The sequence below is a fragment of the Herpailurus yagouaroundi genome, unplaced genomic scaffold, assembly GCF_014898765.1.
Source record: "Herpailurus yagouaroundi ecotype Mexico unplaced genomic scaffold, PumYag 29, whole genome shotgun sequence".
Taxonomy (NCBI): domain Eukaryota; kingdom Metazoa; phylum Chordata; class Mammalia; order Carnivora; family Felidae; genus Herpailurus; species Herpailurus yagouaroundi.
The window spans coordinates 86,710,856-86,724,701 of record NW_024412377.1 but is presented as its reverse complement, the minus strand read 5'-3'; the positions used below and the strand labels follow the sequence as shown (position 1 = coordinate 86,724,701).

At 38.0% G+C, this 13,846-nt stretch overlaps 1 protein-coding gene across 8 annotated transcripts in view; it reads left to right on the top strand.

Moving 5' to 3' along the window:
- ADGRV1 (adhesion G protein-coupled receptor V1) overlaps nt 1-13,846 on the top strand; it is a 607,523-nt gene that overhangs the window by 242,374 nt on the left and 351,303 nt on the right. For all 8 annotated transcript variants that reach the window (XM_040448735.1, XM_040448763.1, XM_040448752.1 and 5 more), the window contains 3 exons: nt 801-1,909; nt 5,432-5,549; nt 6,422-6,593. In XM_040448735.1, coding sequence (XP_040304669.1) covers nt 801-1,909; nt 5,432-5,549; nt 6,422-6,593 — 1,399 coding nt within the window. The remainder of the gene's footprint in view (nt 1-800; nt 1,910-5,431; nt 5,550-6,421; nt 6,594-13,846) is intronic.

Genomic DNA, 13,846 nt, shown 5'->3' with positions numbered 1-13,846 from the left:
TGTTACCTCTGGCATAACCGTTAATTCACAACACAACTCCATAAGAAAAAGCTAAAGATAAATCACTCATTTATGGATGTTTCTTCAAATTCACATGAAAAATTTTAGCAAAAACTGTGTGAGAGAATAGTCCCATTACTGGCCAGCTGGAATAAGCAAGGATTTTGCATTTAATAGGGATAACCATTTCTATTTGGTAGATAAGAAATCTGGCTGACATCCAGAGCATCCTGAGTTTTTGGCTCCCTTTGTACTTATCATAAGAGAGAGCCTTCTGTTTCAAATTCTTCAGAGAACTGCTCTGGGATAAACTAGATACACAGGCCAGAGACCTGTATGTTCTTCACTGGGCTAATAAAACTTGTCAGGGCTTGTCACCCATGATCACAGCTTCTCTTCTTACATTTCTTGTGTTCTGGTGTATTCACTAATGCATAAATAGGGTTTTATGGAATTTGAAAGGGCATGCCGTTTTTAAGGTGCCTCTCATGAGGGGCACCTCGGTGGCTCAGTAGGTTGGGTGTCCAACTCTTGATTTTAGCTCAGGTAATGATCTGGTTTGTGAGATTGAGCCCTGTATCAGGCTTTGCACTGACAACGTGGAGCCTACTTGGAATTCTCTCTCCCTCTCTCTCTGTCCCTCCCCAATGCACGCATGCATGTGCACATGCACTCTCCCTCTCAAAATACATAAATAAACTTAAGATGCCCTCATGAGATGCACCTTAAATATTTGAAAAATGAATCTCTACAATAGTATTCCTTTTTTTCATCTGTTCTTTCATGTTGTTTTTTTCCAGATCAGGGTTCACCTTTGCTGAAATTGAACCAATGGGAGTCTTTCAATTTTCCCCTAGTTCAAGAAATGTCATCGTGTCAGAGGATACACAGATGATTAGGTTATATGTCCAAAGACTCTTTGGGTTCCACGGTGATCTTATTAAAGTTTCTTATCAGACAACTGCAGGCAGTGCAAAGCCCATGGAAGACTTTGAGCCTGTTCAGAATGGGGAACTACTTTTTGAAAAATTCCAACCTGAGGTCAATATTGAAATAATCATTATTAACGATCAGCTTCCTGAGGAAGAAGAAATGTTTTACATTAATCTTACTTCAGTAGAAATGAAAGGATTACAAAAGTTTGATGCTGATTGGAGACCACGCCTGAATCTAGATTTCAGTGTGGCATTGATCTCAATATTGGATAATGATGACCTGGCGGGAATGGGTGTTTCTTTCCCTGAGACAACTGTGGCCATAGCAGTTGACACAGCTCTCATTCCTGTAGAAACTGACTTCTCAAACACATACCCTGACACAACCATGATAAATGCTGTTCCACAGCCCTCTGAAATGGTTGCCATTGTTCCTGAGGCAACTGGTGTATCCGCCATCCCTGAGAAACTTGTCACGGTCCCTGATACATCTACCTTGCCTGGGAAGCCCGAGGTGTCCACTGTGACTGCAAATGTTTCCATCCATGGAACATTTAGTCTTGGGCCACCTGTTGTTTATGTTGAAGAAGAGGTGAAAAATGGTACATCTAATGCTGTAGAAGTTTTGATCCGAAGAACTGGTGGGTCTACTGGCAATGTCAGCATAACAGTTAAAACTTTTGGTGAAAGGTCTTCTCAGAAGGAACCAAATGCATTGCCCTTTCATGATATCTATGGAATTTCCAACCTAACGTGGGCAACTGAAGAAGAAGATTTTGAAGAACAAACTGTTACCCTTACATTTGTAGATGGAGAAAGAGAACATAAAATATTGGTTCAAATTTTGGATGATGATGAGCCCGAGGGGCAAGAATTCTTCTATGTGTTTCTCACAGACCCTCAAGGAGGAGCACAGATTGTGAAGGGGAAGGATGATGGTGGATTTGCAGCCTTTGCCATGGTCATTATTACAGGTACAATGGAGATAAAAATGTACTTTTGTGGTAAAAAATTTGTAATAATATTACTGTCTTAAATTTAATTTGAGAGGGTGACTTACTTGAATTGCTCATAGTTATTCATTAAACCATTGTTTTCTTGTGGCAGGAACCCATAACATGAACTCATGATACTATTCTGGGGCGCCAAGCTCGAATTTAATTGTACTGTAAATGTCACTTAGCTCAGATCTAGTTAAACAATCTATAAATTTATACTTTCACAGTATTAGGAGGACCATAAAAATGCTTAAGACCATGTTCTTCCGCTGAAAAATATTTAATTTAATTACCCAAACACATGATTGCATATCCTTTTGTGAAACCTCATTCTGCATTTCTGAACCACTTTCAATAATGCATCCCTAAATCTAAGTCTCAATGCTAGGAAATTCTTTATGTTGGGAAATAGATGAAAACTCTTTTATTTTGTTCTCCTTTTGAACCATTGCAGTTTTTATAACTTCTTTACTATTGGGTATATAAATTACAATAGATTAAAAATTTACTGATTTTTTAAGAGTTTCTTGTGCATCTTATAAAATGTTTCAGGGATAATTGGTAGTTTCCTCTGAAATCATACTGTGTTTCTTAAAGTTGTTTAGCTCAGCTTGTCAGTATCTTACCCTAACTAGAGTATTGACGAGGCCATCTTATGATTCTTACCTACTCTGCTCTTTTTTATAAACATTTATGAATTTTACACAGTGCTTCAGAGTTTCAGATGACACTATGATAAAATAGTGTAGTGAAAAGGAAACTAAATGTCATGGCTCCTATATTTATGGACCACATCAACCATTAATTGGGAGACTTGATGAAATCATTTAGTGTCTACTCTTTATGTTTCTATTTTATAAAAGGAAAATTTTAGAGTAAACATCTTTATTACCCTTTTAGGATTTGATGCTTCCTAGAATTTTTATTTTAGCCATTCAGTAGTAATTAAATCATAATTTTGCAATTGTATAACTTCCTTTTATACCCAGCCAGAATTGTCATTTATTCCTCTTCCTCTAGTTTATTGAGTATTGTAAGTTATAATTCTGTTCACCAAGTTACTTACTGATTTTGACTCAGTTTAGGTTAATGCATCTGTATTTTTCTATCAAAATTATTTTGACACTCAGTATCCTCCTCCCCCATGCTGTAGGATAGATATTTAATTATAGTTATTTGAATATGACGAGGGATCCATCAAAATATTTAGCAGCTAGTGTGGCAGAGGCCCAGACCAGTCAAAATGGTTGCCAGAGGCTCCTTGATATCCTAAGCATTTCCCCAGTAGTTACTGGATTGTGGAGACATCTTGTGGCCCTGGTTACAGGGTCAGGAGAGGGTGTTTCGGGTGCTCAGAAAAGCAGCTGTGTACACGTGGAACGGAGGTGCTCCTCACTCAGTATGGCGTACCAATACCAGTGCATAGCCGTGTGGCATGCCAACACCATACTGATGTGACATACCAGTGCCTACCCATATACCAGCCCTGAGCCTAACTCACCAGGGAAACAGTCACTCAGCTGAACCTTGATGAGGTTCTCTAATGTTTATTCCCTACATAGGGTACACTGACGATACACATAGGGCAAATGATAACTCCTCACCATACCTACCTCTTACTGTCACGTGATGTAATCTATGTGACAACATCTGAAGTACATTTGCATGGTCATATACCCCAGGTTCCCTTATTTGTCTTCTTTTCTCCTGGCTTTTTATTTTAAATTTTATTTTATTTTAATGGTTTTTTTTTTTTTTTTTTTTTTACTTTTGAGAGAGAGAGAGAGAGAGAGAGCGAGCATGAGCAGAGGAGGGGCAGAGAGGGAGACACAGAATCTGAAAGGGGCTCTGGACTCTGAGCTGTTAGCCCAGAGCCTGACACGGGGCTCGAACTCACAAACTACGAGATCATGACCTGAGCCAAAGTCGGATGCCCAACAGACTGAGCCACCAAGTGCCCCTTCTGGCTTTTTATTTTAAAGTAATATTTCCTTTTTAACGACATTAGTTTTTCCCGTTCTTCTTATCTTTCACTAATCTGCATAGTCTTTTCACATTTAGACTTTAGAACAAACTTTCAAAATAGTATCAGGAGAAAATAGTTTATCATTTAGTTTTGGGTTTGATCATTAGCATATTACAAGTCTTAATTCATGTTACTAGAAACTTGACATCATTTTATGGTCGTAGATGTCGCAAGGGAAGCATTGTGTTCATCAGAACCATGCTCAGTGCTGTGTCCCTGGAAAAGAAAATGAAGGTTCTGCTTGTGAGAAGTTTATATTCTATTTGGAGAGACAAATCCCCACCAAAATGACAAGGAAACTGTTGCTACCAAAGAAAAAAGTTGCTGACAGGTTCTGATGCAGGGCTAAGAAGTGATCGCAGTGATTAATGAGTGAGGATGAAGACTGGCAGTCCGGCTGAAACGAGGCACACATGAGACACCAGGACAAAATGGTTCATCACCTGCATGTCCCTAATTAATAGGCTCCACATCTACTCACACTTCACACCTGCAAAGTAGGGGCTGGTGACTCCTGGAGCTCCCTCATTGGGACCATTAGGTGGTTTGCTGTTTCCTTACCCTGACCCCTAACTTCAGAGGTTCTGTCTCCTTGGAACCCCAGCAGTGAGGTTGCACAGTGACGGGCACAAGTGGTTTTTGAAGCTAATTGCTTTGGGGTCATTGCTTTTAGGATCACTTTGCAAAACTGGGTCATTGAGAAATAGAAAGCAGCAGGCAGGAACTGTTTACTGGCATATCTCTAGTCTGAGAAGCTAGCTTACATGCTGGCAAAGATTTGGAGTGACTGTTTTAGTGCAGGGTGGGCCCTTGGTTTGCTCGAGTTTAAACACAACTCGAGCATTTGTAGTATGATGTAGTATGTAGTATGATGTAGTATGATGGTGCATGTAACCTCCAGTGTTGCTCAGAGTTGTTTCTTTTACTCAGAGATACTTAGGAGTTCCTTAATAGTTATGTTTTTCTCTGGGGGAAATAACCAAATGCATAACATGAATGGTCTTATAGGAAGGAAAATCAGTTAAATGCAGTTCAAATAAATGCAGTGTATTCAGCAAATATTCATTAAACACTTACAATATGCTGGACACTGTTATGGATACTGAGAATACAGCAGTAAACAGAAACGTTGCTACTGTGGTAGAATATACTAACTTTCAACAGTAAACATATGTAAAATGTAAAGAAAAAAAATATAAAATAGTCTCATCAGAGAGAAATGAGCATGTGTCAGTGTGGAATATAGGAAATTATGTTTTCTTTCTTCTGGTCTTATGTTCTCAAGGTGTCACCTACCTTGGTATTATCATTTTGATTCTAGTCTACTTTCAGTAAAGATCTTTAAAAATTGTAACTGCCCCTACTCACTTAATATTTCTCACTTCTATACCGTCTGAGCTGGAAAGATTAGCAAAGTATTGGAGATCTTCTAGAGTCTTGAGTATGTTATAACCCTCCTTTTTACTTATCAGGGAGTGATCTTCACAATGGCATCATCGGGTTCAGTGAGGAGTCCCAGAGTGGACTGGAGCTGGGTGAAGGAGCTGATAAGAACAGACTGCATCTTACTGTCACACGGCAACCAAACAGGTATGTTGATACATATATATGTAGCAGATATAACATCCTATGTGTCTGTATAGTATCTGATTTGAATTCATAAAATGGTAAAAACAGGATGAAATGCTGATAGAAGGTCATGTGGAATTTGGTATGTCAGTGTTTGGATGCTGTAGTTCCTAATCTGTGATTTAACACACTTGGTTAATGAGTGTGACTTAGGGCCACCTTGAATATTTTGTACTTCATAAAGTACCATACAGACAGAAGATTATGGAAAGTCATCACTTCAGCAAATTTACTATTCTCTGATCACTTAACCTACAAAACTATTTTATTAGGGAAACATGGAGTATCAAAATTTTGCTTGCAACTTAATACTCCACAGTACACATCTTCTGAATGCTCATCACAGACATACATGTGTTATGCACCCATGTACATGGGTGTAAACTATCTTTTCCATTTTGGGCCTAAATTCTCTGGAAATGTCGGTCATCTCTTGCCCTTTATTTTTATAATAACGATCATTTTTAGCAGTAGTGTGTTTCCCTTAGAAGAATTGTTGTGAAAAGACAAAGAACACTTACTTGAAGGCAGGGGTAAGTGAGCATACTAGGCAGAGAGATATTATTTGTTTCCACGTTCTTGATACATAGTAGTTTAAGAAGTACTTACTCAGGTTTGAATAGAGTGTGGTCCAAGAATGCCACGGAAACTCTGGCCTTGATTTTTTAAGGGTAATGATTAGGTGAATTGGTTACCTTCAGCTTTATCAGTGGTCAGGGAAGTGCTATGCTTTGGGTGAAGAGGTACACTAAAGCGCAATGATATGTTCTGCATTAGACACAGGGATAACACTCTCTGCTATTGCATTTGCATAGGTTTTGCTTTGTTCCTAGGGCCTTTGAAGATGTCAGGATCTTTTGGCGAGTCACATTTAACAAAACAGCTGCCGTACTCCAGAAAGATGGTGTGAACCTGATGGATGAACTTCTATCTGTATCAGGGACCACAACCTGTACAGTGGGTCAAACAAAGTGCCTTGTCACCATTGAGCTCAAACTGGGGAAGGTAAGAAGTGATGAGGAACTGTGTTTTCAACTTCTAATTATATTTCTGCAGAATTAATAATTTTAGAGTCACTTTATTGCAATTTACACACTGGTTATGTGGAGATTCTTTGTGTCTCGCCTAGCCATAATATCTAAATCTCTTTTCTAGGTAACAGACTTAAGACTTACAAATTATTACATAATGAATTTTTTTTAATATTTATGTTTTTATTTTGAGAGAGAGAGAGAGAGAGACAGCACAAGCAGGGGGAGGGGCAGAGAAAGAGAGAGAGAGAGAAGAGAGGAGAGAGAGAGAATCCCAAGCAGGTTCCATGCTGTCAGCACAAAGCCTGATATGGCTCAACCCCACAAACCATGAAACCACAACCCGAGCTGAAATCAAGAAACAGATGCTCAACCAACTGAGCCACCCAGGTGCCCCTATATTAAGAATTTTGTAATAAGCTCGTCAGTTGCGCACCTAAAACTAATACATTATATGTCAATTTTATCTCAGTAATACCAAAAAATCTCATCAGTTTTCTCCATTTCTGTTTCTTGTCATTTTTGAGGTTCTTCTGGGGCCACATGCTCATTGTGTGAATGATGCCTTGAATCATTTTCAGTCTAAATGTTTAATGTTTTGCTCTTATCATACCCATAATTTTGCCTAAATCATATTATATCCATAGATTTCATCCATAGAATGAAAGTTCTCTCATTCTTTATTCATATATGGAGAGAGTTCACTTTTGATCTACCATTCTTGGTAAATGTTTGGATAAATTTCTATGCATTTGTTTTGTACATGGCACTCAGGAGACAGGCAGGCCCTATCTTTCCATAGGAATCTGCATTATTCACATGGTATTAGTCACTGATGACTTACCAGAGCTTAAGTCTTTTAGTAAATGTGTGTGACCTTTTTTTTTTTTTTTTATGACTATTTGGTGATAATTTAATGCCTAGGGAGCACTCAGTATTTTTTGCCCACTACTTAATTTATTACAGTCAAATATTTAACATAAAAACTAGCCATAATATTATGAATGTTCAAAAGTATCAAGGTTTTAGGGGCGCCTGGGTGGCTCAGTCAGTTAAGTGTCCAACTTCGACTCAGGTCATGATCTCACGGTTTGTGAGTTTGAGCCCCGTGTGGGGCTCTGTGCTAACAGCTCAGAGTGTAGAGCCTGCTTCAGATTCTTTGTGTCCTCCTCTCTCTGTCCCTCCCATGCTCATGCTCTATCTCTGTCTCTCAATAATAAATAAACGTTAAAAAAAATTTTTTTTAAGTATCATGGTGTCTTTCTCCATGCCACACACTTCAAACAGCAGAAAAAGTATGCACAAATGCAATTATTCCAAAACGTGTAACTGTGCTTAAATCCATTCTAAATAGCAATGTTGTAGATTAAATTTTTTTTCATTTTTTTCTCTTTATTTTTTCACTTTCTGAGGATCTCTGTACCAGTGATATTGATCTTCCCTAAGGTTACACTAGTATTTATTTTCATACCGTCCTGGAATTGTAATAATTTTACTGGCTCCAAAAGAGAAATAATACTTATTTTAGGAGGTTATGTATTCTTGGTTATCACTACTTTGTTCTTTGTTGGTATTATGGGTCCTGGTTCTTGTCTAAAGTTGTTTCACGTAAGAATTGCTGGTCATCTGGTTGGAATCTATTTTATGACTTCACTTGTTAGATCATTAGGTTTTTTTTTTTTTTTTAAGCTCATGCCTCAGAGGTTGATTTTTTTTTTTAACACCATGTTTTTCTTCCAGAATCCTTTATTCTTTGAACTTTGCACTGCCAGCTTTACATTAATCATTGCTTTATCATTCTTGTGACAGGAGCTGGTCTATTAGAGGTATTGGGAATATGCGCCTTGTTAGTGTCTTGTTGTATTTAGGAGGGCAATGTGGAGGCTTCATCTCATAAAAGATGAGATAACCAGCCTGTGTTCTTAGGGCATCTCTTTAGCTCCCCTCTTCTGTGACACTGGAACCACACAGTTGTGTAATCTTTCACCTTGTGTGTGACTACCAGCATTCTTTACCTTCTGACTGGTTTTCATCTTTATTTATATGTGTTTCATAGGTCCGAACAATTTATTCCTATTATTGGTACAGTTCTTACTCCTTCTAGGAATGTTGTCTTATTCACATTTTTTTATTAGCTCTTTGCTACTTACGTATGCAAAGAATGTTTATTATTCTTTAATGAATGAACACATATTTAATAAAAGACATAAATATCCAGGTACGTTAACAGTCTCCTTCACATTAAAGTTAATAAAATATTTAGTACATACTTTATATTCATTCACATTTATTTTCCATTATAATCATTTTTTACACACTTTGGTAACTTTTCTCCTTTAAGTATCATTATAGACTCAAATTCAACTACTTTGTTCAATTAAAAAAATTTTATTGAAGTATAGTAGACACAAAGTATAGTTTCAGGTGTATGGTGTAGTGATTTGGCAAGTATCTATTTTATATTTGTGTGCAATGCAAGTATAATATCTTTAACTACCATATAATGCTATTACAGTATCATTGACTGTATTCCTTATGTTCTACCCTTCATCCATGTGACTTATTCCATAACTGGAAGCCTGTATCTCCCACTCCCCTTCACCTGTTGTGCCCAGTCCCCTATCCCCCTTCTTTCTGGTAGTCATATGGGTGTGTTTCGGCTTTTATGTTTGTTTGTTCATTTGTTTCATTTTTTAGATTCCACGTACAAGTGATGAAATCACATATGGTATTGGTCTTTCTCTCTCCGACTTATTTCTCTTAACATAAATACCCTCTAGGTTTATCAACTAATTTTAATTACTTACTGAATGACTTTCTTTTCACTCCTCAAATAGCCATGGAATGGCCACTGAAAGTCCTATTAAGATCATTTTTTGGTCTTTTCCTATTATTTTAAAGTTCTGTGGGCATCTGGGTAGCTCAGTCAAACTTCAACTCATGATTTCGGCTCAGGCCACAATCTCGCAGTTCGTGAGTTCGAGCCCACATCAGGCTCTGCACTGACAGCGCTGCACCTGCTTGGAATTCTTTGTGTCTCCGTCCCCCACTCATGCTCTCTCTCTCAAAATAAATAAATAAACTTAAAAACAAAATAAAACTCCGGAAGTATTTTTGCTTTATGGCAATAACATATATCTCATAGCCATTCTGTTTTTTCCTGATCTAAGACATCCAATCAACTACCATCCAAGGAGTTGATTTATTTCATCCAGAAGAGTTGTAGAGATCTAAATATACGTTCTAGATACACATGGGAGTTGATGGTTGGCAAAGGTGCCGCTGCTGTGGGCCACCTTACTAGTGCTATCACTAGTAAGGTGATAGCTAGAAAATATTTTAAAAATATTAAGTCCCACTGATTTTACCTAATTTAACGTATCATTTTATCATACTTTATTTTTCTTGAGGAGTTTCATTAGCTGCTAATAGTTTCTGTTGCACCAAAATTTCAATATTCAAAACTTTTGATGTCATTCTACTTGGAAACATGTAAGTCCTCTTGTAGGTCTTTTTCAAAAAGTTTCATGCCTTCAACCCCCAACAACCCCATATTTCCTAACTATCCCTTAGGGACTAATCAAAATACTGCTAACTCCATGTTGCCTCCCCTGATATCTCCAGTTAGAATTCTTAAGTCTCTTGGGGCACCTGGATGGCTCAGTCGGTTAAGTGTCCAGCTTCAGCTCGGGTCATGATCTTGCAGCCCGTGAGTTCGAGCCCCATGTCATGTTCTGTGCTGACATCTCAGAGCCTGAAACCTGCTTCAGATTCTGTGTACCTCCTCTCTCTGTCCCTTCCCCGCTCACGTCTCTCTGTCTCTCAAAACCAAATAAATATTAAAAAAAAAAAAAAAAGAATTCTTAAGTCTCTAAATTTACAGACTTGGTACCTTTTTTTATGGAAGTTACTGGTTATATGTAGCGTTAAAACTTATGCATGTTTTATCTTAACAGTTGGACTCTTACCTGATTGAAAATTAGAACATGATTTTATTCATCTTTACATTCCTCCCATCATCTTCCATAAATATGTGTTGCATAGAGGAGTTATTGACAAGTCTATTGTGCATTTTATTTCAAATAGGATTTTTGGTAAATTGCAATCTTGACTAGATCTCACTAGACTTAAAACTTGTATCTCATACACAGATGTCAATCTTGTAAGAAAAATCTTTTGAGATCAGAGTTCAATCCTATATTGCTATTTGGATAAATGTCTTTATGAGTCTTTTGCTGACTTCATTCTTGTAAAGTGATACTAGTCAGTATTTAGAGATAAAAATGATTTTCATGGAATAGAAATACCTTATTGGTGACAGCAGGCAGGTACAGTAGGTAAAGATCCTGAAAGATAGAGAAGTTATTCTTTCATCCTATTTGAAGGGGGTCTCTACCTGTAGGAGAGAGAGGGAAAAGAAAAAAGGCAAGCAGAGGTGGTCTTGGAGAAACTGAAAGGAAGGGCGATAGGCTGGGTAGAGTTGTAGGTGAGAGAAGAGACTGCTTCCTCTGGGCTTGCTCAACTGGCAGGAGATGCCAAGGGAAGTCCTAAATACTAAAGATATTATAATTATGGATTAAGGGAATGTGGTGGACAGTATATAGGATGCTAGCTAAGTATATCCTTTTTCCTAATGAGGGCAATGCTACTAAACCCATATCTAAGTAGTTTCAGTTAGATAAGAGAAAGAATTTGGTGTCACCTCTTACTTCTCTAATATAATGCCCAAATCATAGAGTTAAATTTTCTTCTGCATCCTGAGAAGCAGCTAATTTTCAAAGCATTTTGCTCTCATTGTCTTCCCAGCTGTCAAAAGGCAAGGTACAAGTAAGAGTAATACACACTCCAGGTTCAGTAAGAGGAAATTTAGAAGGGTGAAGAAGGAAGAAGGTTATATGCTTAGAAGAATAAAAAAAATTTTTCCAAAATGTATGGTTAGCTTCTAATACACATTTTAACATCTCACATTTTGTGACTAGAGGGAAACTTCTTCCTCATCCAGTTCAAGTTCTTCTTTTTATGTATGATAAACTGATACCTAGGGATGTAAATGAGACTGATTCAGTGACCATGTTCTTCTCTAGTAGGCTTTGAGAGATTATTTGGAGGTCCTAGCAGACCTAAGAACCAACCATCTCCTCATTTTTAAATAAAGAACAGGCTTCAAGGGTACTGAACTTATTTAGGAAAGTAGTGGTAAGAGTTTATGCTCTGATGATAGAACACCTGGGTTCAAATCTTAGCTCTTCCCTCAATTAGCTCAGTGACGTTAGGCAAGTTGCTTAGCCTTCCTGAGCCTCCCGTGTTTGCTCGGGTTAATAATAGCATTGTTAATGGAAAAAAGACAGTCTCTTTAACAAAAGGTGCTGGGAGAACTGGACAGCAACATGCAGAAGAATGAACCTAGACCACTTTCTTACACCATTCACAAAAATAAACTCAAATGGATAAAGGACCTGAATGTGAAACAGGAAACCATCAAAACCCTAGAGGAGAAAGCAGGAAAAGACCTCTCTGACCTCAGCCACAGCAATTTCTTACTTGACACATCCCCAAAGGCAAGGGAATTAAAAGCAAAAAGGAACTATTGGGACCTCTTGAAGATAAAAAGCTTCTGCACAGCAAAGGAAACAATCAGCAAAACTAAAAGACAACCAACGGAATGGGAAAAGATATTTGCAAATGATATATCGGACAAAGGGCTAGTATCCAAAATCTATACAGAGCTCACCAAACTCCACACCCGAAAAACAAATAATCCAGTGAAGACATGGGCAGAAAACATGAATAGACACTTCTCTAAAGAAGACATCCAGATGGCCAACAGGCACATGAAAAGATGCTCAACATCGCTCCTCATCAGGGAAATACAAATCAAAACCACACTCAGATATCCCCTCACGCCAGTCAGAGTGGCCAAAATGAACAAATCAGGAGACTATAGATGCTGGCGAGGATGTGGAGAAACGGGAAACCTCTTGCACTGTTGGTGGGAATGCAAACTGGTGCAGCCACTCTGGAAAACAGTGTGGAGGTTCCTCAAAAAATTAAAAATAGACCTACCCTATGACCTAGCAGTGGCACTGCTAGGAATTTACCCAAGGGATACAGGAGTACTGATGCATAGGGGCACTTGGACCCCAATGTTTATAGCAGCACTCTCTACAATAGCCAAATTATGGAAAGAGCCTAAATGTCCATCAACTGATGAATGGATAAAGAAATTGTGGTTTGTGTACACAATGGAGTACTACGTGGCAATGAGAAAGAATGAAATATGGCCCTTTGTAGCAACGTGGATGGAACTGGAGAGTGTGATGCTAAGTGAAATAAGCCATACAGAGAAAGACAGATACCATATGTGTTCACTCTTATGTGGATCCTGAGAAACTTAACAGAAACCCATGGGGGAGGGGAAGGAAAAAAAAAAGAGGTTAGAGTGGGAGAGAGCCAAAGCATAAGAGACTCTTAAAACCTGAGAACAAACTGAGGGTTGACGGGGGGTGGGAGGGTGGGGAGGGTAGGTGATGGGTATTGAAGAGGGCATCTGTTGGGATGAGCACTGGGTGTTGTATGGAAACCAATTTGACAATAAATTTCATATATTAAAAAATAAATAAATACACATTAAAAAAATAAAAAAAATAAGAGCATTGTTTGATTAAATGAAATTGTGAATGAGAGAGGTTCCTTGCACAGTTCTTGGAATGAGTTGGCTCTTCATAAGAGAAGGTTGTATTATTGTTTTTCAGAGTGGGTGGGAATAGAGCCTGAGGCAATTCAGTGACTTGAGAAGTAGGTGCATCAGCACTCGTGGTTAGAGAGTTTAAAACACTGGAAACCTAACACTGTGGAATGACATCCATGGAGTGATTTCACTGATGGTGGTTTCTACTAAATTCATTTGAGTCCCCCGACCCCCGGCATAAAGTTTTCCTACTCCGTCATATCTCTAGTTATCATTTCTATAGTTATTCAGTACTACTTTCATTTTGAAGTTACGAAGAATTTAAGTAACTTTCCTTAGTAAGTTACTTGCCCAAGATTAGAACATGTCGTTTGAATTCCAGACCATTTCCCCTTCCCCTGCTGCTGCACTTAATGGTTCTATGTTAGCAAAATGTGTAAAGGTGATAGTTAAATCACTTAGGAGGCATACTCTTAACCCACAAATATTTTTAAAAAATATTTAAGTAAGATATTATTTTATTACTAGTTTGTCTGCTT